General features: G+C 28.4%; 6 protein-coding genes across 13 annotated transcripts; 4 read left to right on the top strand and 2 right to left on the bottom strand.

The window, feature by feature from the left end:
- Positions 1-4656: 4656 nt before the first annotated feature.
- Positions 4657-6454, top strand: LOC129610859 (glucose-fructose oxidoreductase domain-containing protein 2). The gene is made up of 4 exons (XM_055523625.1): positions 4657-4761; positions 4890-5001; positions 5094-5464; positions 5519-6454. Exons 2-4 carry the CDS (start codon positions 4905-4907, stop codon positions 6173-6175), a joined length of 1125 nt encoding a protein of 374 aa, XP_055379600.1. The 5' UTR covers positions 4657-4761; positions 4890-4904; the 3' UTR covers positions 6176-6454.
- A 132-nt stretch (positions 6455-6586) lies between these two features.
- Positions 6587-11068, bottom strand: LOC129610856 (protein rigor mortis). 5 transcript variants are annotated; one of them, XM_055523621.1, is made up of 11 exons: positions 10980-11068; positions 10126-10802; positions 9373-10070; positions 8996-9308; positions 8778-8946; positions 8571-8727; positions 7698-8506; positions 7467-7641; positions 7256-7406; positions 6947-7204; positions 6587-6893 (listed from the first exon to the last, which is right to left on the bottom strand). In XM_055523621.1, exons 2-11 carry the CDS (start codon positions 10770-10772, stop codon positions 6767-6769), a joined length of 3504 nt encoding a protein of 1167 aa, XP_055379596.1. In that variant the 5' UTR covers positions 10773-10802; positions 10980-11068; the 3' UTR covers positions 6587-6766. The 5 variants fall into 5 exon arrangements, with proteins under 5 accessions (XP_055379596.1, XP_055379595.1, XP_055379598.1 ...); XM_055523620.1 differs by having other exon boundaries at positions 10126-10781; positions 10980-11053; XM_055523623.1 differs by having other exon boundaries at positions 10917-11001.
- Positions 11069-11973: 905 nt separating this feature from the next.
- LOC129610952 (ubiquitin-fold modifier-conjugating enzyme 1) lies at positions 11974-12848 on the top strand. The gene is made up of 4 exons (XM_055523796.1): positions 11974-12198; positions 12254-12385; positions 12446-12613; positions 12670-12848. The coding sequence occupies exons 1-4, from the start codon at positions 12076-12078 to the stop codon at positions 12748-12750; spliced, it is 504 nt and encodes a 167-aa protein (XP_055379771.1). The 5' UTR covers positions 11974-12075; the 3' UTR covers positions 12751-12848.
- Positions 12822-14769, bottom strand: LOC129610951 (PIN2/TERF1-interacting telomerase inhibitor 1). The gene is made up of 2 exons (XM_055523795.1): positions 14576-14769; positions 12822-14506 (listed from the first exon to the last, which is right to left on the bottom strand). Exons 1-2 carry the CDS (start codon positions 14646-14648, stop codon positions 12966-12968), a joined length of 1614 nt encoding a protein of 537 aa, XP_055379770.1. The 5' UTR covers positions 14649-14769; the 3' UTR covers positions 12822-12965.
- A 648-nt stretch (positions 14770-15417) lies between these two features.
- On the top strand, positions 15418-18248 carry LOC129610942 (SUMO-activating enzyme subunit 2). Of its 4 annotated transcripts, none has more exons than XM_055523776.1 (6): positions 15418-15486; positions 15618-15767; positions 15847-16001; positions 16064-16351; positions 16404-17107; positions 17327-18248. In XM_055523776.1, the coding sequence occupies exons 2-6, from the start codon at positions 15624-15626 to the stop codon at positions 18058-18060; spliced, it is 2025 nt and encodes a 674-aa protein (XP_055379751.1). In that variant the 5' UTR covers positions 15418-15486; positions 15618-15623; the 3' UTR covers positions 18061-18248. The 4 variants fall into 4 exon arrangements, with proteins under 4 accessions (XP_055379751.1, XP_055379748.1, XP_055379752.1 ...); XM_055523773.1 differs by having other exon boundaries at positions 15429-15486; positions 15588-15767; XM_055523777.1 differs by having other exon boundaries at positions 15435-15486; positions 15622-15767.
- A 624-nt stretch (positions 18249-18872) lies between these two features.
- Positions 18873-25311, top strand: LOC129611129 (cilia- and flagella-associated protein 57; the record flags this gene model as incomplete). Its single annotated transcript, XM_055524095.1, has 8 exons — positions 18873-19042; positions 19103-19201; positions 19252-20216; positions 21054-21223; positions 21286-21420; positions 22611-24647; positions 24819-24968; positions 25252-25311. Coding segments are annotated over exons 1-8 (3786 nt in total), but the record flags the coding sequence as incomplete, so codon positions are not given.
- Between the last annotated feature and the right edge of the window lie 1557 nt (positions 25312-26868).

Genomic DNA, 26868 nt, shown 5'->3' on the forward strand with positions numbered 1-26868 from the left:
ATAAGTAAGTACTTTTTTTATGTCACAGTTTGAAGTTTTACACGTAATATTTTGAACAATGTAATATTGTAGATCTGGTTTAAGAAAAGCTTTAATTTTGCTAAACCGCATTAGAAGCAGCTGTAAATACATAAATTTTTACATTATTAGTTTTATTTGAAAATTTTATTTCATGTTTTATTCTAATATTAAAATGTGTGGTATATTTTTAATTTAACCTTAAAAATAAAGTAAAGTTCAGTTAAAAGTTAAATTTTAAACAGATTTTCAATAAATCATCAGATAGATAACATGTTCCGAGCCTTTGACTTATAATTTATTAAATTCAATTATATTTAGTTTAAAAAAAATAAAAAATGACATTTTTTGAAACAAAGAACGAAACTGATCTGAAGTATTAGGTTTACTGTGTTTTTTTTTTTTTCAAGATACGATTTTTTAGCTAGTACAAGAGAAATGGAAACAAAGATGCTCTTTTCTTTAGTATTTCTAATTCATTGTAATTTAAGTTCCATATGTAAACCCTGTTAGACATTAGATTTTGTCTGACATTAAATAAGAAAGATTTAGTATTCCCACTCGTTAAAAACAAAATGTATCCAAATGTATCCAGCCTCGCAAAGTAAAATTATTATATTAAGTTCTCTTATTTTGTACAAATTAACCCATTTTTTTTTTTTTCCTTATTCACTCCTAGAAGGAGCATAGGGCTAGTGCACGATTTCTCATGCACTAGTTTCATAGCGTCATAGAGTTTAACTAGGTAGGTGACTAATCTGCCGTAGTTTTATTTATATTAATTATTTGAGGTTATTAATATTTACTGTTTATTTTTCTTAGTTTTTTTTTTTTAATATGGAATATTACGAATATTTGAAAATTACTTGTATAATATTTATTAGTATTGCATATTAAGTTATAATAATATTGAATATAATTTTTATAGTGACCTGACCGGGGTTTGAACCCGAGACCCTTCGGTTAAAGGACCGGTGCAATAACCACTGCACCAATGGTCAGATACACATTAACCCATAACAAATGAGATACAAATTAACCCATAATTAATATTAATTGGTTTTATTCTGCATTGTGAGGTTTATTATTTATAATAAATTCTTTAAGAAACAGACTTCTATTGCATTTTATTTCTAAAGGTCAATAGGGTCAGAAAATATACTTTCTCTAGCTGCTGGACTATGTGGTAAAAGCGATTCACAATGAAAACGGATAAATTTTAAGAAATATGTGCAGTCAATGCATTTTCTGCACAACTCACATTGATATGCTTCTGGTATCTGCCATGTTCCTGTCTAGAAGTTCTTAATTTGAACTCAAGAAGGGTTGCAGTCATTTAATCCATTCAATATAGTATCTTTCTCACTTTCTTACCTACAAATTTGAAAATCTGTTTAGTAAAGCCAGCAAAAAACATTTCTTTTTTAGAAAATGAAGCAATTCCGCAGTTTAATATTGACAGTTTGTAATATTTATTTAGAATTTGAGAAAACCTCAACAAAATTTTCAAATGAAGCCGATTGTGACATTTTAGCAGATTTAAGTATCTTTGTATACACGCTAAATTTAAAGCAATAATGTATCCAAACGGGTACAATTGTATCCAAGTGGGAGCGCTGTAAGGATTACTCTAATCTAATCAGAAAAACAGATTTACTGTAAGTTTTTTCAAAACCAAAATGGCGGAAATTAAATGTTTGCGAAGTTTTAAACTAGCGATCAGCAGATTTTTAATTTTTTTCAGCATAATTATTGTTAAATTTTGACGTTTGAAAATTTCAGTCTGTTTACAAACAGTTATCAGACTTTATAGTAGATTAAATCAAAGTATATCTACTAACAAGTAGTTCGACTCTTCGTTTACATCACACTAATGCAATCACTCACCAATATTTGTATACAAAAAATTCCCTTAGTTAAAAGAGTTAAGCAGTATACTTTCTTATTTTCATTTTTATACACACAAGAATTTTTGGGAGAGGGAAAGAGTACGCAATAGTTGTCAACATGTTTTTTTTTAATGTAATTTTGAAAGGCGACACTTTATTATTTTTTCCTATATAAAGTATAGGGAAAAATATTAAGAATTTTAAAAGCGACACAATAATTTCCGTAATTCATTCCAGTACAAGCTGGGAAAAAAGGTGCATTCATATTATAAAACCGAAGCGGAAAAAAAGTGTTTAAAAAAAATTATTATAATTTATATGAAAAATAATAAAAATAAATTTTAAAAAGACGTATAATATTAAAAAAAATTTTAAGTAGTTGTAAAAAAAAAAATTTTTTTTATAATAATGAGTAAACATTATTTGAAGTGTTTGGGATGTAATATTGTGTGTGAGGCAAAAAAGCCGACACGAAAATTTCATTTGTTGCTTTAAGATGTGGAGAGGTAAATATGTACTTTTGAAAATATTTTAAATTTTTAGTGTTAAGCATTTATAATTAATAATTATTATTAATAAATAAATTATTTTTAAATTTTTTTTATTTTATTTCAATCTTAATAAATTTAAAACATATTTCCTATGAATCGGCAATGATTATATTTCATAAAGTGATCAGTATGCATACACCTTTTTTTCTTTATAAATTACTTTATTTCTATATCACTGTGATACATGCATGTACCTGATACTGTGTATCTACTGTACCAGGTACATGCATGTGTACATTCATACATGAAATTTCAAACTCTTTTGCTTTCATACATTCGAATTTCTTACCTAAGTTTTATAAAATGAAAAATAAATTTTGTTATTATTAAAATAAAAATAACAAAATTTTTACCTAACTTAATTTAATTTTATTTTAGTTCAATGTTTTTGATACACTCGTTTGTTTACAATATTTTGTTTCTTTCTTGCCTACGCAACTCTTATTACCATCTATTTCTACAAAAAAATGGAATATTTTAAGAATTTGGAAGCAAGATGCAAACGAAAACTAACGGAATGGAACGAGTCGAATTACTTATTAGTAGATATACTAATGTCTTTATATCTAACAAGTCCCAATACTCAATTTTTTTTACGAAATGTTACGAATTTTTGGCCTCGTTGTTGGTTTTTTCTTTAAATGCCACTGATCGTGTCATATTTTTTATTATTTTTTTCTTTTTTTTTTACGTAAAAAAGAGATTAATATTTTAAAAAATCTCAGGATATTATACACATTTTTTAAAAAGCTTCCCATTTAAATTCTATTGCACGAAAAAGAAAGAAAGGTAGGAGGAAAGAAAAAATGAAAAAAAATTTCAAATTCATATTTCAGTATGGTTTCAAATGTTAATGAGGAAGGATGTATGATTTTTTATGCACATTTTGTATTTCCCAATAAGGCAAGTTGAGTAGTGTCGGCTAACAAAAATGTTATTAAAAGTAATATAAGTTGACACATTTCAACAATTTGAATTATCTCATTTCGGTTATTTATACGTTACTTATAAAATTGTTTCAAATAATTTTAGTTAGTTTTTAAGTTATTTAAAATAAATATGTATGTATGTACCTACTTCCAACAAATTTTTTTTTAAATAATTATTTTAAAACTATTTCAAACATGTTATATTGAGTGCTTCAAAAATTTTGCTGTGCTCTTTTTTCATATTTTATTAGCAGGTTAACAAGAGCAATCTATTTAATGTCCCTGCATGTGTATGTATGACCTATCTTAATTCTAAACGGAAAGAATTTTAAAATACCTGAACAAAAATTTTAAAATACCTGTTATTTTACAGTCGGAATTTTCGAGTCATTTGGTAAAATACCATTTATTTCAAAAATAGAAAAATATTCAAATCCGGTCATAAAAATATATGATTGTTTTTTCCAAACATTTTAAATATTTTTTTTTCTTAGGTAATTGATATAAATTATAGGAAATTTTTAATATTTTTTCAAATAAAAATAGAGGTAAAATTTTGAAGTTTATATAAAATTTGTATTTAACAAATAATATTTGATTGTATTTTAGATATTATTTTCTAATTCCCTCTTCAAATTTTTTCTTTACTATGTATTTATATCAATATTTAAGAATTATCTTTCATTAATTATATTTTCAACTTGACACCACAGGTACTTCCCATATCTTGCGTTAACTTACCCTATGAGAAAAAAAAGCTGTTCACTTAAAAATAATGAAATGCTTTCAGTAACAAATAAAACGTTGAAGGCGAAGGTTGTGTTTGTTGTTTTTCCGCTTTTTTTTAAATTTTAAAATAATTATCAATGAAAATATTAATATATTTTTTTGATTTTTCAAATATATGTTCTAAATTTTACCTGCTTTATAATAAGTGTGAATTTATTTTAATATTTCTTCTCAAAAAATAGCCACTTCGATTTAAAAAAGGCCATATAAAATAAGGTGTGCTTTCAAGTTTCTCTCTGAGCATTGGGACTTGTTAGATATAAAAACATTAATGTAACTATACAGAATGGTTGTTCTGCGGAAAACAAGTAACGCCGACGTGTACGTTAATCTACTTTTGTAACTAAAAAAAAGCAACTTTTGGAAAAAGTGGTTCCTGTCCTAAGTAAAAAATGTTTTGGAAAAACAAATAATTTATCTAAATTATTGACGCTGTCAGCTGTCAAAAGACGTAAGTGACATAACAAAACAAATAAATATAATTATTTGTTACTACAAGTACGCCACCAAATTCGGAATTAGAATTAAAACACAACAAAACTTTGTTCTGTTAAGTGATAGTTAACTTATCTATTTTAGACGCAGGTAATTTATTATTGTTATGATTGTATTGAAGTTAGATTAGATGAGAAATACCTATTGTATTTTTGTTTCCATACAAATGATAAAAATTTATTAAAAATAATATAAAGAAGTTTTTTTATATATGTAAGTAATAAAAAAAGAAAATGCTACCTGGTATTGGAGTTTTCGGAACAGGCGAAGTGGCAAAAGTTTTCGTGCCACTTTTGCGTGAAAAGGATTTTAGTATAAAAGCAATTTGGGGTAAGTGATTCATGTAGCAAACTTATTTCAATTTCAAAATTCCTGAAAAATATGTACATTTACATGCTCTACGCAAAAATAAAACATTTTAGGAAAAACGATAAGTGATGCTGAAAAAGCCGCTAAAGACCTTAACATTCCATTCTTTACTAATAAAATTGACGATGTTTTATTGCGGAAAGATGTTGACTTGGTTTTCATAATATGTTTACCGTATTTGCATTCAGAAATTAGTGTAAAAGCTTTAGGAATAGGAAAACACGTTGTATGTGACAAACCTATGGGAATATGTGAATCTGATGCATTGAAAATGGTAAGAGCAAGTCAGTATTATCCAGCGTTAATATCGTTAGTTAATCACTCGTTAAGATTTTTACCGGCGATAACGCATATGAAGCGCCATATAGCAGATGGTATGATTGGTCAAATAGAGTTGATAGACATTCGAGTTCATATCGGATCTGTAAGTTTTTGCACAACTTCCATGATTTATTTAAAAACGAAAGTTATATTTTAGTTGCTTCGTAGCAAGTTCGATTGGATGTGTGACGCATCTATGGGCGGAGGAATACTAAATCTAGTCGGAAGTCATGTAATAGATTTGGTAAAATTTCTTTTGAATGGTAAAAAAGCTACGCGAGCACATGGTCTTATTAGAACTTATAAAATATCGAATGCCAACGTCAACGGTATACGACAAATATCTGCACCTGATTACTGTACATTTCAATTAGAAGTTGAAGGCAACGTACTGGTATCGGCGTCTTTATTTGGTAACACTGTTGCTTCAAATACATTCTTTCAAGAAATAATGGTTTGCGGTCGCGATGGACATTTGGTTGTCCGCGGGGGGGATTTATTTGTTATGAAAATAAAAGACGAATCTTTGCAAAGGGAGGAAGCTGTATATGTGGACGTTCAGGATTTACATTTTTCAACATTGGACTCTACTTTACCAAAACCATATATCAAAGGTTTATGCAAAATGGTTGGCGCACTGAAAGAATCATTTTCGCAAAATGAAAATGCATGGGTTAAAGAGCCAGTACAAGCAGCAGCTAATTTTGAAGACGGTTTATATGTCCGATCAGTAATAGATGCAATATGCAAATCCAATGAATGCCGAAACTGGTGTAAAGTAGAAATTTCGCCTGAATATACACCAATTAGCTAAACAATCATCAAAATTTATTAAAATTCTTAAAATTCAGTATGTAAATTAAATAATATTTGAAGTGTTAATCTTATTTCTTATATTAAAAAATTTACATATTGGTCTATGTAAGTACAGCTTAAGTGAAGAAAATAAGTTATCCATCACTTGTATTAATAATTTTATTTATAAACTTTTTAAAAATTAAAAATTTTCTTATGAATCTCAAATTTATTTCCATTTTGATACTATTACAAAGATTCAATTTTTACTTCCGTCTAAACAAGTTTCCATGACAAAAAATGCTAAATGTTGTAAAAAACAATTAAAATTTTATTATCTTATGTTATATTAAATTCATAGAATTTTTATTATAACTCTATTTTAATATTTAAAATTATTAACTTAACATCTATATTTATTCAAAGAACAAATAGAACCATAACGACTCTTACGAAACATTTGAGAATATATTTCATATCAAATTTTTTAATATTTCTAATTATGATAATAAAAAAACAATGTTAATTTTAATTCAAATTGACTTTAGAAATTGTTGTTCATTTAATAGTTTAATATTATAATAATTGTTTTTTAATATATGAATACATTTTACTGTTGGTTATCTTCATGCAATTTTACAGTAAGAAAGTCTAAAATTTTTGAATGTTCACCAGTCGGCCGCTGTCTTTTATTTAATATATCATGACATTTTTTGTATTGTCTGCTAAGAGCGCATCTAGAAATATAAAATCAATTTAGCTTCAACTATATTGAGCCATTTTGACTTACATAAAAGCAGCTCCTTCGAAATGACCATTCATTTCTAAATAGCTAATCCACTTGTCTAGGATCTTTTCAAGTATTGGATCATCAAGTTCTCTATATATTTTACCAATCATCCATGCTTCACGATAGTAATTTCCATTAAGAAATTGTTCTATTACTTCTGTTACATCATGACATGCTAAAAGATATGTAGATGCTTGTAACACTAATCCATATTCGAGTAATTGATGTGCGTATGCAATGCAACATTTTTTCCAAAAGCTAAAATATATTTATATTTAGCAATAAAAATATAAAAAATTTCCTTCTTACTCATAAGATATTGTTGGTGCAAGAGACACATGCCATTCAGTCATTTTTTTATTTTGAACACATTTAAGGATTTCTTCTTTTAAATCTCCTGTGATTTGCGGAATAAGCAAATTTGCAATAGATTTTGTTCCAGATGTCTGATGATTTCTAACTATAAAAAAATCATTAACAAAAATTTGGTTTTGCATCAGTATGTTAACTGATAGCTTACGTTCTTCATCTAATAATTCTTTAACGTCATCACGACTTCCAAATAACCTCTGAGACAGCAGTTTCTTACTTTTAACATCATTAAGTTCTTTAGTATCTTGTAATACCTTCATTAAGTTTTCCAAAGCATCTTTGTTTGATTCTTTTGCTACTAAATGAAGCATTGTAGAATGGTTCTATAAGAAAAAATTACTTATTGGATGTTACAAGATTTATTTTGCTGACATATTACTTTTAAAAATAAGGCACCACAACCTGATGAATCTGTGTGTAATTCGTCTTTTGCTATTTCAACCTTTTCCAACATTTTAATTACTTCTTTTGTTTCAGATTCTTCTGTTGTGCTCATGATATTACTTTGGATACCACGCTGTTTCCGATTTTTTTTACGATCTCTCCCAGGATTCGTATTCGGTATCACCATTTTGGTAGCCCATTGTACATCTGCGAATGCTTTATCTTTATTTCTCTTCCACATTGACTTTGAGAATTCGGATCCTTTTTCGGTTTTCATGTTGAACATTTCGATAGACGTGGCCTTTCCAGCACATATAATGACATTTTCATCAATTGGTGAAAAAAGACCGCATAGCATTGGACAATTAAATTGCTTTAAAAATATGCACTTTTCGGTACTGCTGTTGCTTATGTCCCATATGCGAACGGCTCCATCAAAACCGCATGTTAAAAAAAGATTCTCATTTCGATTGCTCCATTTTGCAGAAGCATTTCCTAGAGCATTGTCGCCAAGATAGTACGTTTTTTCTATATCTAATTTTCCATCATTTGTCAAAGACAAAACCCATATTTTATTTGTCAAAGAAACTACAACACAATGAGTTGTTCTAATTGGACTCCAACTAATTTCACTTATATATTTTGAAGAGACAGATTTGCTGCTAATAAGCTCATACTTTAAATTGGACGAATCTTGAAGTTTGCAATAAAGTTCGATTGCTCCAGAATTAGTACCAACCAGAAGAAATCTTCCATGAAGAGATAATGTTGATGCATCATTTATATTTTCCAACACAAACGGATCTTTAAAAATACAAATGTACTGTTAAAGTGAAAGCAAACTCACTGCTATAGCACATAATCGTACCTTTATTTTTCTTATTGCTAGAATAAACAGCTATTTTTTTGTTTCCGCAAGCGAAAATTTTATTTTCTTGCCACTGTATACAATAGATAGGTTTTCCACAAAATGGATTGAAATTTACAGGTGCATTGGCAGGTTTTTCAGAATCAAGAATTCCAATCTTTAACGAAAATTAAATTATTTTAGTTATATTTTCTTCAACATATTTACCCTTCCTTCCATAGTGCCAAAGGCTAATAAAGAATCATAAGAACTCCAAGCTATAGACATCACAGCCGATTCAATTTTGTTTGCGCAATTTTCTATATAAATATTGTTGGAGGATATATTTGAAATATTTAAAATTCCAATGCGGCGATCAGCACACGCGAAGCCGATTCTAAGAAGAAACAAATTTAATAAAATAAAATACATTTGATAGTAATTACTTATTCATGTCATCGGGCCTTTCTCTAATAGATGCTATGTTAGTAGACGCACAAGAATATTTCGCTATTATTTTATTTTCGTTAATATCCTCACAAGTAATTTCACGATAAAATGATATGGTCCATATAGTTTCAGAATTCTTCAATTTACAAAGAGAAACCACCCCACGATGGGAGAAGGTTCGTTTTGATTGTTTGAAGCAAGTTTTTTGCTTGGTTTCATCTGTTTTCTTTTCCCAAAGAACGAGCTCACCAGCTCTTGTATTAGTCAAAAGTGAGTCCTGATTCAACCAACATACTTCAATAAAAGAATCTTAAAAAAAGTAAAAATATGTCATGAAAGATGTAAATATTACATACTATAAAACAAAACTTACTTTGCGAAGAGGTTTTTAAGTGTATTTTATCGATTGCCGAACCATTTTTTGTGTCCCAGATCCACACAACTGATTCGTGACTTCCAGATGCTAATATAACATCTTTTGGCTGGCCTATTTTATTCGAATCAGTTACATCATCAAGTTTGGAAATAATTCCAGGATGATGAACATCAACTTTATGAACTAATTCATGATTGGCAATTAAAGAACTTTCTTCAGAACTACGATCCAACATTTCTAGGCTTCCATCATTTGAAACGGTTGAAACTGAATTATTTTTGCTACCTAAAGTATCAATCGCCAACTTGCAGTCATTTAAATCAACTTGTATAGATATTTTGGGCTGATCGTTTTCTGCAAGTGAATCCGTTTTGAGAGCTATTATATCTTCTTTAAGATTTTGGCATGCCTCAGCAAAATCAAAATTTTCACTTCCAACAAAGTCCGGTTCTGTTTTTACCTGATTATGTTTTATAAAATATTCGTCATCACTTTTATAATTTACTTTCGAAGGAGGAGCACCAAATTCATTTTCTAAATAGTCATAGTCATATATATCAAATATATCATCATTATTCGTGCATTGTTTTTTTTTATTTGCGCTTTTTGGTGTAGTGTTTGTTACTGTTTTCAATGTTGGCTTTGAAGAAAGCGTTTCTTCGCTTAATCTTGTTGGAAGGGGCAAAGATTCAGGTCTGTAGAAAGAAAATTTTAATAATTGTACATTTAAAAAAATATTTAATTTATTACCTATTACATCCAATCCCATTCCAGCTTAAAGAAGTTATTTCTGTATCATGACCACGTAAAGTAAATAGTGTAGATTCATTTTTCAAATTTACAAGCAGAATCAAACCACGTGTAGTTCCTGCTGCAAATATGTTTTCATCATAAGGCGATCCTTTAATAATAGAAATATCATGTTTCAATGGAATGATTCTCCTTTTTTTAATATAAGTATTTGAAGCAAGACATAATATCACTAAATTTGATGAATCAACAGAAAGCACTGTCCGGTTTTTTAGGAAGCACATTCGCACATTTTCTAATGGAGGTCCATCGCCATCACCATGTACTTGTCTTATATGGGCTTTATGACCAATTTTTGCTTTTCCTTTATCAAAATCCCAAATTTGTACTGAATTATCCCCTACCAAGGCAGCGAAATATTTTTCTTTTGACCAATCTGGATCACAGTCAATACCTTTTACTTGTTGCCTTGTATGAAAGACCTTAACTTCGGGTAAGTGACCGTCATCGATTTTTGTATATGGTAGAATTTTTGATACGTAATTGATACATTTAGAACCAATATAAAGGAAACCATCGTTTGGTGTAGATGTGCAAGATGATATTAAATTCCATTGCGGTACCAATGGTATTTTTATGGAATCCATTAAGTAAATCTGAAAAAATTAAAACAAACTCTGAAATGAAAGTTAAGTTTAAAAAAAAACTATTGTATAGAAAGATGATGCGTTTTCTTAAAAAGCTATTAATTTTATCAAATTTAATATATTTCAAGAAATTGAAGTTTATACTTTAAGAAATGTTAATTATATTATTGTTCCAAAAAATATAAAAGTAAACTCGATAAATTATACCTTCAAATAGAATTAAGAAAATTATTAAAGAAAAATTTACAAAAAAAAAATGTTTGTTTTGCCGCACAAATGACAGTCAAAATAAAAATTGCAAAAAAAGAATCACAGCAAGTTAAAGTATTACCAAGTCTATCAATAATTTCACTAAAGGTGAAACTATCGAAAAATATAATAACATCGCGGTAAATCTGACATAATATTAATGAGTGGGTACCAATTAGTTTGACGTTCTTCTGCAACTGGTTGTTTGATGTATTTTCACGTTGGTGTTTTCCTTTTTTGTCGTTTTGGGAACCAAAGAACCCAGTGTCAACAGTATAAACATTTTTTACATTAAAGCCGTGTAATCATTTCAAATAATTAAATTCATTTTTCCAATAAAATTACTCACTTTTTCAATTGGAATTTGACATTTTTTCTCAAATTATCGACTGAACGTCTCACTTTTAAACAATGTCACTTTTTTGGCTTCAAGGTTATAAAAATATAAACATTAAAAGCGCCTTTAAACCAATTTAAATTTTAATGTTTTTACTTAAATGTTTTTTTATTTAACTTTCATTTTTAGTGTCGTCAACACCCATTATTAAAAAATGAATTGTCAAAAACTTGCCATTGCGGATTGCAATTTTATATGGAAAAAAATTCGGTGTCATAAAAACAAAAGAGTGGTACAACTGATTATTATGCACATATCTTTTCTTTGATTTTTGTCTTTCATTCATTTCACCTTTCAATCATTTTTTGTGGCAATGATGACAGGGACCTAAATCTACCAAGTCTAATGATGTTTACATATCTCAGTCAAAAAAGAAATCAGAAGATCGCGGTTCCAAATACTGGAACAGGCTACTGACACGACAATATTGATGCGAAAATGATTACTCATTGCTCATTACAATTAGAATTGCAACTAAATGTGGAAATGGCCATTTGGCATTTTGGGTTGGATATGTCATATGCCAACGCAAATTGAATGTCATTTTTTGTTTATAATAGTGATGACGTGTTTAATGGCAATATTCAAGAATTGTTCAAGAATTACTGTAAAGTGTAAATTAAATTAAAAAAATCTTAAAGTTTGTTAATCATTGAAATGGTTGATGAAAGTACTCGTAAAACTCTTAGCAATATACCATTGTTACAAACTAGAGCCGGACCTAGAGAAAGAGATATTTGGGTTCAGCGACTAAAGGAAGAATATCAAGCATTGATTAAGGTAAACGCGATGAAAATACTTACATATAAACTAAAACTATAAAGATTTGCTTCAGTATGTTCAAAACAATAAGGATTCTGGGACAGATTGGTTTAGGTTAGAATCAAATAAAGATGGAACGAAATGGTTTGGAAAATGCTGGTACATGCACAACCTATTGAAATACGAGTTCGACGTTGAGTTTGATGTTAATATGAAAACACTTTTAAAATACTCGTTTAATTACGTTCATATATTGAACTTTTAGATTCCTGTTACGTACCCAACTACAGCACCAGAAATTGCGTTACCTGAATTGGATGGAAAAACTGCAAAAATGTATAGGGGTGGTAAAATATGTTTGACAGATCACTTTAAGCCACTTTGGGCAAGAAATGTTCCAAAATTTGGAATAGCTCATGCGATGGCTCTTGGGGTAAATATGACTCCGTATTTGCAAGATTTTTTTATGAAGCATATACATGTTTTTAGTTAGCTCCATGGCTGGCCGTCGAGATACCGGATTTAATTGAAAAAGGTATAATAACCTATGAAGATAAAACAGACACTTAAATAAAATTATTTAGCATATAACTGTAAATAAAAAGTGTATTTTCAATTTATGTATTGAAAGTGGTGTAAAATAAATCAATTGTATACTTAAAATTAAATTACATATACTTAATTTATTTTTTTAAGAAAAGAATAATTTTTAACGAAATAGTTTATTTTCAATAAAATACCTATGTACGAAGAGTTGAATAGGAGTTAAAAACGTATACACTGAATTATATTTTCACTTGCTTAAAAAGTGATTTTTTTTTTAAATGCTTCACATTAAAATTGGGTATTTTCTTTTTCAATAGTCTTGCTTTCCTAACCTTTTTTCTATATTTTTCAAGTTTCTTTTTATCACTGATTCCATATTTATCACTTAATGATATGTCTATAATACCACTTCTATAGAAATTGTTTATTTGCTCATTACAGCTGCTAGTAGTTTTGATTTTCACTTCAAAATTCTTTGGTAATCCGTAACCACACAGGTCTTTCAAGTTTGAGCCTTTAAATCCATTCAAATTTGTATGACGGAATTTTTCGGCACAGTATTTAGTTATTTCCAGAAAATTTTGATCATTAGTTTCATCAAAGTTATAAACATTAGAATCGCTAAATTGAATATCATATTCCATGATTTCCTCATTCGACTTACTTTCTTCCTGCGTATTTTTCACATCAGGTTTACTTCTTTCTACTTTAATTTCTGCAGAAGCATCATCATTTGTAGTTTTTCTAGATTCTATTATAAATTTTTGGTGGTTTGGAGAATTTATGTCAATTTTATCGCTGACCTTTGTTTTTTGTTTGGATATTTTCTTCTTTAAACAATTTTTTTCAACCATACTTTCAGCCTCGTCTTGAAACTTTTTATCAATATTTTTCTCGCTACATAGCTTTATTTGAAAACATTCCTCTTTTAAAGTCTCTGTACATACCTGATCTCCAATATCACTATTTTTTACTGTGCGCTTCTTAACTTTAGTATCCCCGACCGATTTTGACGTATTATTTTCTTGAATTATACCGTCAAAATTGATGCTTTCTGAAATATCTTCAGACACCTTCCTGCTTTTCTTCTTTTTTTTAACTACGTTTTCAGCTTTCATTTCCAATATATTTTCCGTAATTTTATTTTTGTAACATTTGTCACTTTTTGTTTCTTCATATTTGTTTAGGTTCTGAGAACTTTCTTCATCTTCATTATTTAATTTTCTCTTTTTCATTTTTTCTTTAAAATAATCTTGAACAGACGAGCTCGCATTAAAAATCAAACTATTATCTATTTTCTCAGTATGTCCAGTTTTTGCTTCGCTTTGAGCATTTACCTTTGTCTCCGAAATTTCGAAAGATTTTTTTCCAAAGATATTTGCAAGATCTTTTTTGCTATATTGCGAAATATCTTTTCCTTTCGTAAATTTTTTGTAATGTAAACGAGCCCTAGATGCTCTTGATTTTTCTTCTAAAGATTCACCGCTTGTTTTTACATAATTAGAATTGTCTTCAGAATTAAAATTATTTGAATGAGTTTTTTTGACATCTGAAGCATTGGAATTATCTGATCCATAGTTGCTGAGGCTATTTAAAAGGCTATTATAGTTTTTTTCATGCTCAGTCCATTGATCATCCTTTTCACTATAACCTAAACCTTTTATATCATGTTTATATTTAATTCTTATAAATTCTTGATTTCCACTTTCATTTCTCCCTAAGCCCTTTCCAGGTACCCATCCCATTTTTTCAAGCATTTTCACACCAAAATTATTAGAATCTGAAATTTTTCAATTGATTATTTACATATATAACAAATAAAAATATAATACATAATATTTAAACAAACCATTATGAAGAGGTTTTCCTTTTGGTTGAAGACAATAATTTGTTTTTTTTCTTCTATCTGCCAACATTGACATTTTTACTTTAATTTAAATTTATAATAACAAGAGGAAAACAATAATTATTATTTAAAATGATAATTTACTTGTACCCAAAATTATTTTAAATTTGTCTCCAATGTGTGAATGTACAATTACAACAACACGTGGTGTATCTAGTAAACAAACGTCGCACACAGTTGATGTAAACAATTAATTACGACATTTTTTATACTGGCATTTGAGTGCTCAGTGAAGGGACTAAAGGCGTGACTGAAATTAAGCGCACCGCATTTCACATTCTATTCGCACTGCATTTACACGCAACATAGACCAACACGAATTGACAATATGAAAAGTTTGTGGCAACTCACTTACACGTTCTCTTCCGCTTTGAGTTTTGTTTATATTCTATGGTGAACAAAATATATATTTAGTAAGAATTTAATTAGAAATTAAATTCAGTTCGAGTAAAATTAAAGTTATACAATTATGTTCTATTATAACTTTTGTTTTTAAATAGGCAAATTAAAATTGGATATTACGTTTTAACCAAAATAGGGACAATTCGGATGGTTTGAGTTAATTATTAAGAAAAATTTTCTTAGTTTTACAAATTTTGATTTGTTGTTATGTCAAGACCTACTAAGAAAAATTGTAATATTAATAATAATATGTAGAAAAAGTGTATTTAAATGTCATTTGTTCAAAAAAATGCCACTAGACTCCGCTTGAATCTCAATTACTGTGTACGTTTTTTGGCTAATACTAATTTAATACACTGTGGTGAAATAATTTTAACTTCAGGGTATGGTTAGTATTTTGACGTTGAAAAGTTTACAAAAAAAGAATTTAAGAAGCCACGCTTTTTTAATAAGTAATTAATTTAATTATTATTAAGCAGTTAAATATTTATAAAAAATAATTTTTGTTTAAAAAACACTCATTTATTTGACACAAAGTATTCGCTATTTGTAGAATTCTTTTTTTTTCTGTACTTTTACTAAGTAAGAAATGGCGGCTCAAGTGACCGGTGTTTTACCATCAAATTTGCAAAAAAAAATTTCCGAAAGCAAAATACTAGTTGTTGGAGCAGGAGGTATTGGTTGTGAAATCCTCAAAAATTTGGTTTTATCTGGTTTTCAAGACATTGAAATAGTAAGATTTATTTTAAAATTAATTTATGTTTTATGTAAATATGTACGAATGTATGTACATACATATATAAATATTTCAGATTGATCTAGATACTATAGATGTCAGTAATTTAAATCGCCAATTTCTGTTTCACAAAGAACATGTTGGTAAATCAAAAGCTGAAGTTGCTAAGGAAAGTGCTCTAAAATTCAATCCGAATGTTAATATAAAATCATACCACGATAGCATTACTACGTAAATAATTTCTTGAGTAAACATTAATTTTCGATTTGGTAAAATAATAAATATTTTTTTAGTGCTAATTATGGAATTAATTTCTTTAAAAACTTCGACCTAGTTTTAAATGCTTTGGATAATTTACAAGCTAGAAATCACGTCAATCGAATGTGCTTAAATGCTGATGTTCCTCTAATAGAGAGTGGTACAGCTGGATATAATGGACAAGTAGAACTAATTAAGAAAGGTTTGACACAATGTTATGAATGCACTCCTAAACCCACACAAAAAACTTACCCTGGTTGTACTATACGAAATACACCATCTGAGCCAATTCATTGCATTGTATGGGCAAAACATCTCTTTAAGTAAGTGATAAGTTTGTTTTAAATTAATTATTTGTACTAATGTAAATTGAAGTCAACTGTTTGGTGAGGCGAACGAAGATGAAGAGGTTTCCCCAGATACAGCCGACCCGGAAGCTGGTGGTGATGCTGGACAGGAAGCACTTAATACAAAATCAAATGAAAAAGGTAATGTCAATCGAATAAACACAAGGCAATGGGCACACGATATTGATTATGATGCTGAAAAAATATTTAATAAGCTTTTTTACGATGACATCAAATATCTCTTAAGCATGTCCAACCTTTGGAAAACTCGAATGAGACCTATACCAATCAAGTATAATGATATTGTAAGCTTTGATTCTGGTACTGCTAAAGTAGACGGTGCATCAGTTTTACCAGATCAAAAAGTGTGGACTATAACAGAATGTGCAAAAATTTTTGCTTCCAGTATTAATAATTTAAAAACAGAGATAAAAAAACTAAAGGAAAATGATCACTTGATTTGGGATAAAGACGAAAAAGATGCTATGGATTTTGTGGCAGCTTGTGCAAACATTCGTTCTCAGATTTTTAATATACCCCAAAAAAGTCGATTTGATATTAAATCTATGGCTGGAAACATCATTCCAGCTATTGCGACAACAAATGCAATCACCGCTGGTCTTGTAGTAATGCAAGCTTTTAAAGTTCTTACAAATAATTTGGAAAAATGTAAACCAGTTTTCGTTAGAATAAGACCTAATCCAAGAAATTTGATTCTAGTTCCTGAAAACGGTAAGTTTTTTATTTAAGATTGTAAAGCGTAAACTTATTTGTAATGACTAAAAGAAAAAATACCTTAAGCAGAGTTCGCGAAATGTGAGTCTGCACTGAATTATTATTTTAATAACATTAAAAAATTTTTATTTGAGTATTTTTTCCACTGAGTCTATTATAATATTTAAATAAGATGAAATACTATTTCATTGCTCATATTTTTTTAATTTTATACAGAGATAAACCCACCAAATCCAAAATGCTACGTTTGCTCTTCAAAACCTACAGTTTATTTAAGAGTTGATACAAAAAAAATGACTGTAAGAGAACTGCGAGACGACGTTTTGAAAAAGGCACTTAACATGATCGAACCTGATGCGACATTAGACGCTAAGGGGGTAATTGTAATATCTTCGGAAGAAGATGAAACAGAATGCAATAATGATAAAAAATTGATTGAACTACAAATATGCGATGGTGCTTTACTAAAGGTGGATGACTTTTTACAAAATTATGAACTAAGTGTTATCATAACACATGCCGATGCTGAACGTGATAAACCTTTATTTGAAGTAATTGCAGATCCAGATACATTAAAGCCGAAGCAAGAAGAGAAAAATGGTGAAAATAGCGAAGCAAAATCTGATAATACAGAATCATGTAAAGAAAAAACAGAAGAAAAGGAAATTGTTGGAGCAACAGAGAATAAAAAAGCGCGAATAGATGACGGAGTAATTTTTGAAAACAACGGAAACTCAGGCTCTAATAATAAAGAAAGTGGTATAAATGACGCTGGTAGTGAAGATGATTGTATGATCGTGCAACACTCATCAACAGGTGATAATTTAAAACGGAAAATGGCCCCGGTTGATGATGCAGGGGAGGGATCATCATCATCTATTGTGAAAAGAGCGAAAATAGTTTCTAATGACATGGAAGATGATGATCTCGTTATTGTAGAAGATGATTAAACTATATCCACAATTATGCAAAAATAAATTAGAAATATAAATTATTTTCTTTTCATTATTGTAATTTGAATGTAAGTTCTTTCAAAGAGATACTTGAACTAAATAAACATATAATGTATTTTTAAAACAAGAAAACTAATTAATTTAAACATTGTTCTGAAACTATCAATTTTCTGAAAGCGGTCTTGATGAAACCATGTTTATGTATGTATTTCATCATATTCTGCAAACGTACTTAAAATGATATGTATAATTAATACATTTTCTGAATTAAAAATTCAAAAGTTTTAATAACGAAGGTTTGTTAATATGTTATAATGTGAAAATAAAGGAAATTTACTGATTGATAAATGTTCAATATGTTCCGTTATTCGCGGAAAAATAATATTTTTCGTACTTTTTTAAATGTACATATGTACCTACATATTTGTTTTTAAATGCAGCTTATTGATATTCAAATTCCATTGCATAATGTGAAAAAAATTCCGATATCCTTAATATACTTATAAATGTCTCCATATGCATTGTATTTATGTATGTATGTATTTTATGGGATAAAAACAATCTTTTTAATGTTTGATCAATACTTTTTTCAAAAATATGTCAAAAAATATCTTTACGTACCTACCTAATAAGGTTGCAAATTATTCTTTACAGTTTTGAATGTTTATACATTTTTTATTTATAAGCATGCTAATTTACATTACACAATAATTATCTGCAAAATCTGTTTTAATGTAAAAAAAACAAACTTAGCACTAAAAAAACATTAATATTATATTAACTCTAAAACCAAAAAAAAAGAAGAAAAAATGGACGATACAGTTTTGAAAACAGTCACTATTCAGCCGAAAACGGTTTATGGAATTCGATCGGAGATTCGTGGTAATATACATTTTACATTAAAACGAGAAATTATATATCCAGTAGAGAGCGTATTGGCTTTTCATGATTTTGTAACAAATAAACAAAAGTTTCTTAGGTAAAAATTAATTTTCTTGCAAAAATATTTAGCAATTTTTACTATTTTTAAAATATTTAGATTACCAGAAAATACAAAACCGCTAATTATTAGCATTAGTCCTGATAGACGAATGTTGGCAATTTTGGAAAGTTTTGTGGAATTTAAATGCGATGAGAAGTAAGTTTACCTAAAGATTTTTATTAGGGATTCTAATTCTGTTGCCATAGTTATAACATTTCAGTATATGACTTAATTACAATGAAAAAACGTCGAAGTTTTATTCCACCGAAATCACTAACTTACAAACAATCATATGAAATAGCACAAATGATATTTACTCAAGATTCACGTTCAATTATAATATTAACAAAACCACCAGAGGAAACCGTGATTCTCTTTATGTTTGACAAAAGTGGAACAATTATAATGGGTAGAGCTACCGAGGTTAATCAAAACGGGTTTTCAGACTGCATTGCTTCCAATCCCCAAGATTCAGCTATGTTTGCTCTTGGAGGAGAAAATATTTTTAAATTGATGTCAACATCGGAAAAAGGTTTTAATTGCACAACAACAATCCGTAAAGAGGGTGTTCGTCTAACATCATTGGGCTGGTTAAGTTTAGATACATGTATTGCAGGCACTTCAGATTCCAGAATTTTTATTTATGAAGGTAGCGAGTTAAAGCTTACAATGAGTGCAATCGACACAAAAATAATTGATTTAGCAGCTGAACAAGAAGAGGATACTGTCGAAAAACAAGCTCAAGAAGCGGTTGCCGATGCTTTGGCATTGGAAAGTGGACCAAAACGCAGTGCTGGCGACAGCTGGAAACGTGATGAAAGTGTTGTGTGCTTGACTGTATTTTCCAAAGGAATTGCATACGTAATATTTAACCAAGTATTTGTATTTGAGAAAGAATCCCGTTTTAAATTTATTCGTAAAACAATATTAACGTTAAAAGTTGATTTATATCCAGAAAAATTGTACCAAATTTGTAATATATCTGTGAATGCTCAACAGGACACTGTAATTGTTACAGCTAAACACAATCAAATTTATTATGGTAAATTAATAGTTCCCGCCTCTTTACAAACCCAACTTTTAGACTTCAAACCTCTAGGCGAATATATACATATTGAAGAAATTATTGATGTCACAGTTTGTTCGTGGAGACCAATTATAATAACAGCTTGTAAGTTTTTATATCAAGTATAGGAAATCAAAGGGCTTTTCATGTCCAATATGTAATATGGGATATTAAAAAAAAACAACAACTATAATTTAACAACAATTATAATTTTTAATTTAAACTTTAGTGTGGGTGCAATTAAGTTTTTACTTATCAATATTTTAAAAAAGATACGTACATACATATTTACGTATGTACATAGCTAGCGCTACATGATTATTTTTGTTTATTTTTCCTTTGTATCGTATCTCTTTCAGATATAATATTCTCTTGTTATTCTAAAAAAATAAGTATCGTAAACAAAAATTAATAAATTTTTACGATTTAAATTTGATTTTTTCTAATCGGAAACCGTAAAAGAACACAAATTAAAAAAAAAATTGAATTGCTCTCTTGGAATTTTTTTCCAAAACTTATGTGACTTAAGATTTTTCGGATCTAAATCGAATGTTGTGTTCTTAATTCGTACGTATGTGTCAGATTATTATCAGATTGATATCACGTAGTCAGATTTTTGGGTTCGCTATCATATAATTTTCTTCCTACACATACATATATTGGCTCAAAAGCTAATTAACCATATACAAAAAATAAAAATTTACTACTTAAATCGATTTTCCAGTAATAGTTGTATTTATTTTCTGTTTTAGAATTAATTTTTTCACATTTACATATTTATGACTATAGCACTTTTGCTTTTTTAAAATAATATTCATGATGGTTAAGTTATTCTTCTTCCTTATTCTGAGCTGCAACAAAATATTTTTTTTATATACATATATAACAGATTTTGCAAATAAGTATATATTATAAAACAAAAATTCATTTATTAAACCATAGCAAAAGATAAGACCGTACGTCTCTGGAACTATGAAACTGAAAAAGTTGAATTAGTTAGAAAATTTCAAGTAGAAGTCACTGTTGTAGAATTAAATCCAAATGGATTTTTTGTTGCCATAGGATTTTTTGATCAACTTCGAGTTATGGAAATATTTTTGGACGATTTCAGAGTTAGTCTTTATTTTTTTTAATTATAAATTTAGTGTATTAATTTTTAAATCCCTTTTTAAAGATAATTAAAACATACAATTTCCCTCGATGCAGAGACATAAAATATTCAAATTTCGGGCATCTAATGGCAGCCGCATTTGATACTAGTATTGCAATAGTTTCAGTATATAATTTAGAAATATTAAAAACATTAAAGGTGAGTACATTTAATTCGAAAATCTAAAACTTTTATTTCTATTTATGTATGACTGCTAAAATTTATTCGTTTGGTTTCAGAATTTTTGATTGTAGTTACTTAAATTTGAAAATTTCACTTCGAAAAGACCATTATTTAATTAATTTATTTAATTTATTCCACATATTCAAAAACCTACCCCTTCAATAATTAAAACATTACAGAATTTTTGTTCAACATCACAATTAACAGTGCTTTTAATTTGATTTAAAGGTCTGATTAAAAAATATAAATTAATGTCTTAATTTAAATTTTTTTCATTGTAAAAAGTTGTAAAGAAAATTAATTATCCATGCAATAAAACTAATATTAATATTACATTAATATTTTTCTTGCAAATTAAATTTTTGTTCCTCTGAAAAATTTACTTCTGCGAATAAATGGCATTTTCGTAATAACCAGTTGATTTGGTTTATATCTTAACATGGAAGAGTGTATCATAAACAGACTATACGTTATATGTATATACATAATATATTGATGTGTGCTCTTAACTATTATATTATGTTTATTGGATATTATGGAAATATGGTTATTAGTTAATATTAATTTTTTATTTTACATGTTATGTTTATTATAGGGCTATATCATATTAAAGATAATTTTTACAGTAATATAAACGACTACAATTGTTTCTGATAAATTTTTAGATGACATACAATAAACATATTCAGATACATACATATATGCTGCAGTACACTATTCAAATATGCATTAGTTCTATAACACTTTTATACTTTAGTATTTTTAGATAATATTTGTTGAGGAAATAGATTAATAAAAAACCTTATTTCTTTAAGAAATCTTTTTACAAAATCTATTTTTTGTTATTGTTTTTAAGTTTCCAAATGAGCTCCAAGGTGCTCAAGTTTTATTTAATTACACTGTGAACAGATTTTAAAATTTTTACCAAGTTCCTAAAATGTAATGAAGGAAGCTTAAAACTTACAATACAACACTTGTGATTATCTCATCCAATAGCAAATTTTAAATCATGACTTAACTAACGAATAGGAAGCAGTCGTAGTTCTTTATTTAAGCTAAATATTTCTGTGCTTCCTACTTATTAATTTTAGAGCGTTTAAACACAAAATTATTTCAAATTCCATATTTTAAAGTAATTTAAATTCCATATTTTTCTTTCAAAAAAGGGACATAATGGAGATGTTTTAAGTCTATCATGGTCTCGAAATGATAAGTATCTCATATCTGGTGGAAAAGAAGGAGCAATATATCAATGGGATGTTGAAACTGGAACTCGGGTGCATGAATTTGTTCAAAAAGGAATAGAGTTTCGAGGAGTTGCAGTTACAAATTCTGAACCATTATCTATATATGCAATAACAAGTCTCGGCACATTAAGAGAAGTTCAAAATTCATTGATGATTCGTGAAATTCCAACACCGTCTAATAATGTGCCACTATTAAGTTTATCGTTAGCAAAATCAGATTTAATATTATTTTTATCTAATGAAAGAGGTCACTTATACAATTGCCAGTTGCCATTTATGGATGCTGGTGGTGGCTCTTGCACAAACTACAGATTTTTTAATAGTTCTGTTACAAAATGTTGCATATCTTATGACGGTACGCTTTTAATAACAGCATCAGCCAAAGGAACCTTAGCAATATGGGTTATGAAAAATATCGAAGGTCGCGTGGCTTCAATTGATCCTGACTTGTTAAAAGGTCAAGAGATTCTTATATCACGTACTGTAATACAGGATAAAATTGATACCATAGCTAATTTGGAATTACGTTTAAAGCAACAAGTTGAGGAGTACGAATACAAACGAATACAAACTGAGGCAATGGATGAACAGGAAATAGCCGCTATACACAAGCATTATAGTGAAGCTATTGAAGAATTAAAGAATAAAAACAATAAAATGGAGTTGGATCATGTTGAAGACTTAAATCAAATCACATGTAAAATAGATAATTTAAAAGAAGAACATCATAAGGAAATGCAAGAATTAGCTGATCAATATTCAGAAAGAATGTTAAATGAATTTCACAAGTTTAATCACCTTAGAGAGAATATGCTACAAATGCGTGATAAATATGAAGAAAAACTTAAAGGTTCAGCTTTGTGCCTGCAAGATACCGTTGAAGCACTTGAGACAGATTTCAAAAAAGAGCTTCATGAACGGCAAGAAATAATAAGACAGCTAATGCAAGAAATGGAAGATAAAAAAAATGAATTTGTTGAATATTGTCGCCAAGTTGAAGCAGATAATGATAGAAATATGGTTGAATCAAAACTAGCTTATGAAAAAAAGTTGAAAGACGAACAAGATACAACGTTTAAATGGCGTGATGAAGCTGGAATATTAAAGAAAAAGTATGATTCTCTCAATGAAGAAGCAAACGATTTACGTGAAGAAGTTGATACTCTCAAAGAAGAGCATAGACGAGATAAACGTGAAATCGAACGTCAAATTAGAGTTACTCAAGATTTGCATCGTGAGTTAGAAGAACGAGATTTTATTATATCTGAAAAAGAAAAGCGTATTCAAGATTTAATGCGAAAGAACCAAGAACTCGAAAAATATAAGCAAATCTTAAACCACAAAATATCTGAATTAAGAGAACAGATAGAGCCTAGAGAGCAGCATATTAAGGAAAAACGAAATCATATAATTGAATTGGAAAAAGAACTTGAAGATTTACACGAGTCAAATTTAAAATCTGATTTACGAATAAAAGAACTGAAAGATAAGTATTTATCATCTGTTAACGAGTTAAAATTAGAAAAGCAAAGAGCAAAAGTAGCACGAAATTATGCCACAAAAATATGTACGGATATATATTATGTAGCGGGGAATTTGAACAAACCGGATTTATTAAAAGAAGGAATTACAAATTTGTTTAAAAAGTATTGCGACGATCAAGAGTTAAAAAAGGATACAATTATGGAAGAGTCTGTTCAAAATGAATTTGAAAGCCAAAGAAGTTATTTAGAACGTATAGCCGCCTCATACAAAAAACAGGACGATGCTAAAGATTCCTCTGGAAAATTGAATAAATTAATTAAAGAAAATGTTCAATTAATAGAAGAGTTAAATTCAATGAGATCTAAATTAAAAGAAGCTTCCCAGAAAATATCTAGTATGGAAGGGTTAATAAACGTCGGTTTTAAATTATCCCCAGCTCAAATTAAGCAAAAAATAGAAAAAAGTCTAACAGTAAGTTTTTTTTAAAGATCATTATATAATGCATTATATGTACAAATACATTGATACACATATTAAGTGTATATATATTTATATTTTATCCACATACTTTTATACACATACACATCTATAATACATATATGAAAGTATGTACCTACATATACTTATGGACTTCAATTTTAGGATATTGAAAAAATAGAGGAAAAACATAAAAGAGATACTGATGAGCTACGATTAACTCTTTCTGAATTAGTAAAGGAAAATCAAAAACTCAGAGATCAGATTTCTGATTTAAGAGGTGTTATGTCACAATCGCATTCAGTTGAAGTTGAAGTGCACCGATAACAACTAGCTTTCTTTACTGGATAACGTACATAAAATTAATTTGTTACAAATATGAACATATATTACATATTAATCAGTATAAAATAAATTTTTGTCTCTACTTTATGCATAGGTCCTGATCGTCTATCTCGCTATTTTACTCGGAAAGTGAGAAGAAAGAGAGTAACAATTATATACGTACTTGTATCTATAATGTAATTTTCAAGTGAGAAGAATTATTCCGATTGCGCATCTCGTTTTTTTTTTAAACTGTATAGAAAATTTTTCCACTTTGTTTTTGAAAGTGAAACATTCAGTCGATAATTTGGGAAAAAATACAAAAATCCAATTAAAAAATAAGTAATCTTATTGGAAAAGTGCAACATCCATTAGAAAATACTGAGAATTCCGATTTGAAAGTGAATAAAAAGTGAGTAAGAAAGCGAGATACACGATCAGGCTGATAATGTCAAACTTACGACATTGTAAGATTTGAACTATCTTACCTTTGCTAATGGTAAATAGGCTTTTCGCAATAACACCCGCAGAAATTTTTTTGTTACGCTCATGTGATTGCATTTAAAAACAATTTAACTGCAATTAAGAAGTTTGGACATGTGTACATAGGTTCGAGCAAACAAATGATATAATTTAAAATAAATGAATAATGTAAGTACATTATTACCATTTAATTACTCACTTTTTCATAGTAATGTTATATTTCAGAGTAACTACTCTTTACTGAAAATAATGTTTATTTTTCTCATTTTAATGCATTTAATTTATTTTTCATAAAAAACACTCAAATTTATCAAAAAAATCATATATAATACAAAAATACATATTATGCACCTAAAACAAATAAATAATATTAAGTAAGTAGATAGATATGTACATACATCAAAATACTACAACTATAATGATTGATGAATGATATCTTGTTTTCATATCCTACATGAGGGAGTTTCCTTAAATAATTATTTATGAACCTTATTTTTTAAAATTAACTCAACAGTTTAAGTAGCAAGAAAATGGTTGTAAAATATCATTCTTAGTAAGGTAAAGTGAAAACCACTGAAGACTGCGATTAGTACTGAGAATTGAGCCAGTACGTTGATATATTGTTAAATCTACTATTGATTCTGAGTTAACTACAAAGTTTTTTTCAACTTTTAAAAGCGACAGGACGTTTTCCGACAAATGGAATAATTTGTTTCTAATTGAAAATTCTCGTAATAACAAATTTTACGTTTGTTTCACGTAATATTAAGATTTTGTTTTTGTGAAACAAAATTAAAATTCTACACTTCTGTGAAAATGCTTACACTTTTGAAGTGAAGATGCGTCCATAAAAAGGAGATTGTTTTTATAAGAAAGATTTTTTGGATACAAGTTCTATTCACATTCAATCATCATAAAGCTTTGGAAAGTGTTTTTAGAACAGTGATGATTTAATCAGAAATTTTGGAAGAACGACTCAAACATAGCAAATTTTTCTATCCTTTTTAAGCCTCGTTATAATAAAGTTGAAAAACAATAAATATCATAAAGGATGTTTTTAAGAGATTTCAGCCAAATTCTTCCGAAAGATTTTTGAAAATCAGACGTGTGAGATCCAGATCTCGATAGAGTTTTTTAGAAAATACTTATTAAATATAATTCTTCGCACATGGTATACATACTATATAAAATCAATATAAAATATTATTACGCAAATTCAGCAACGTTCTTTTAATATTTAGCTTAATATTTGGCTTTACAAATTGCTTCGCGAGCTTTTTTGAAAAATTTACAAATTTGTATGAGTTTTATTGGATTCTCTATGCTGCCACTAATATTATCTTGTATGTCAATGTGTTGAATTTCATAAGAACTAAAGGAAAAACAATTACATAAAAAAAATTTTTTT

This window comes from Condylostylus longicornis, unplaced genomic scaffold (assembly GCF_029603195.1).
Source record: "Condylostylus longicornis isolate FDR11 unplaced genomic scaffold, ASM2960319v2 ptg000048l, whole genome shotgun sequence".
Classification (NCBI taxonomy): Eukaryota; Metazoa; Arthropoda; class Insecta; order Diptera; family Dolichopodidae; genus Condylostylus; species Condylostylus longicornis.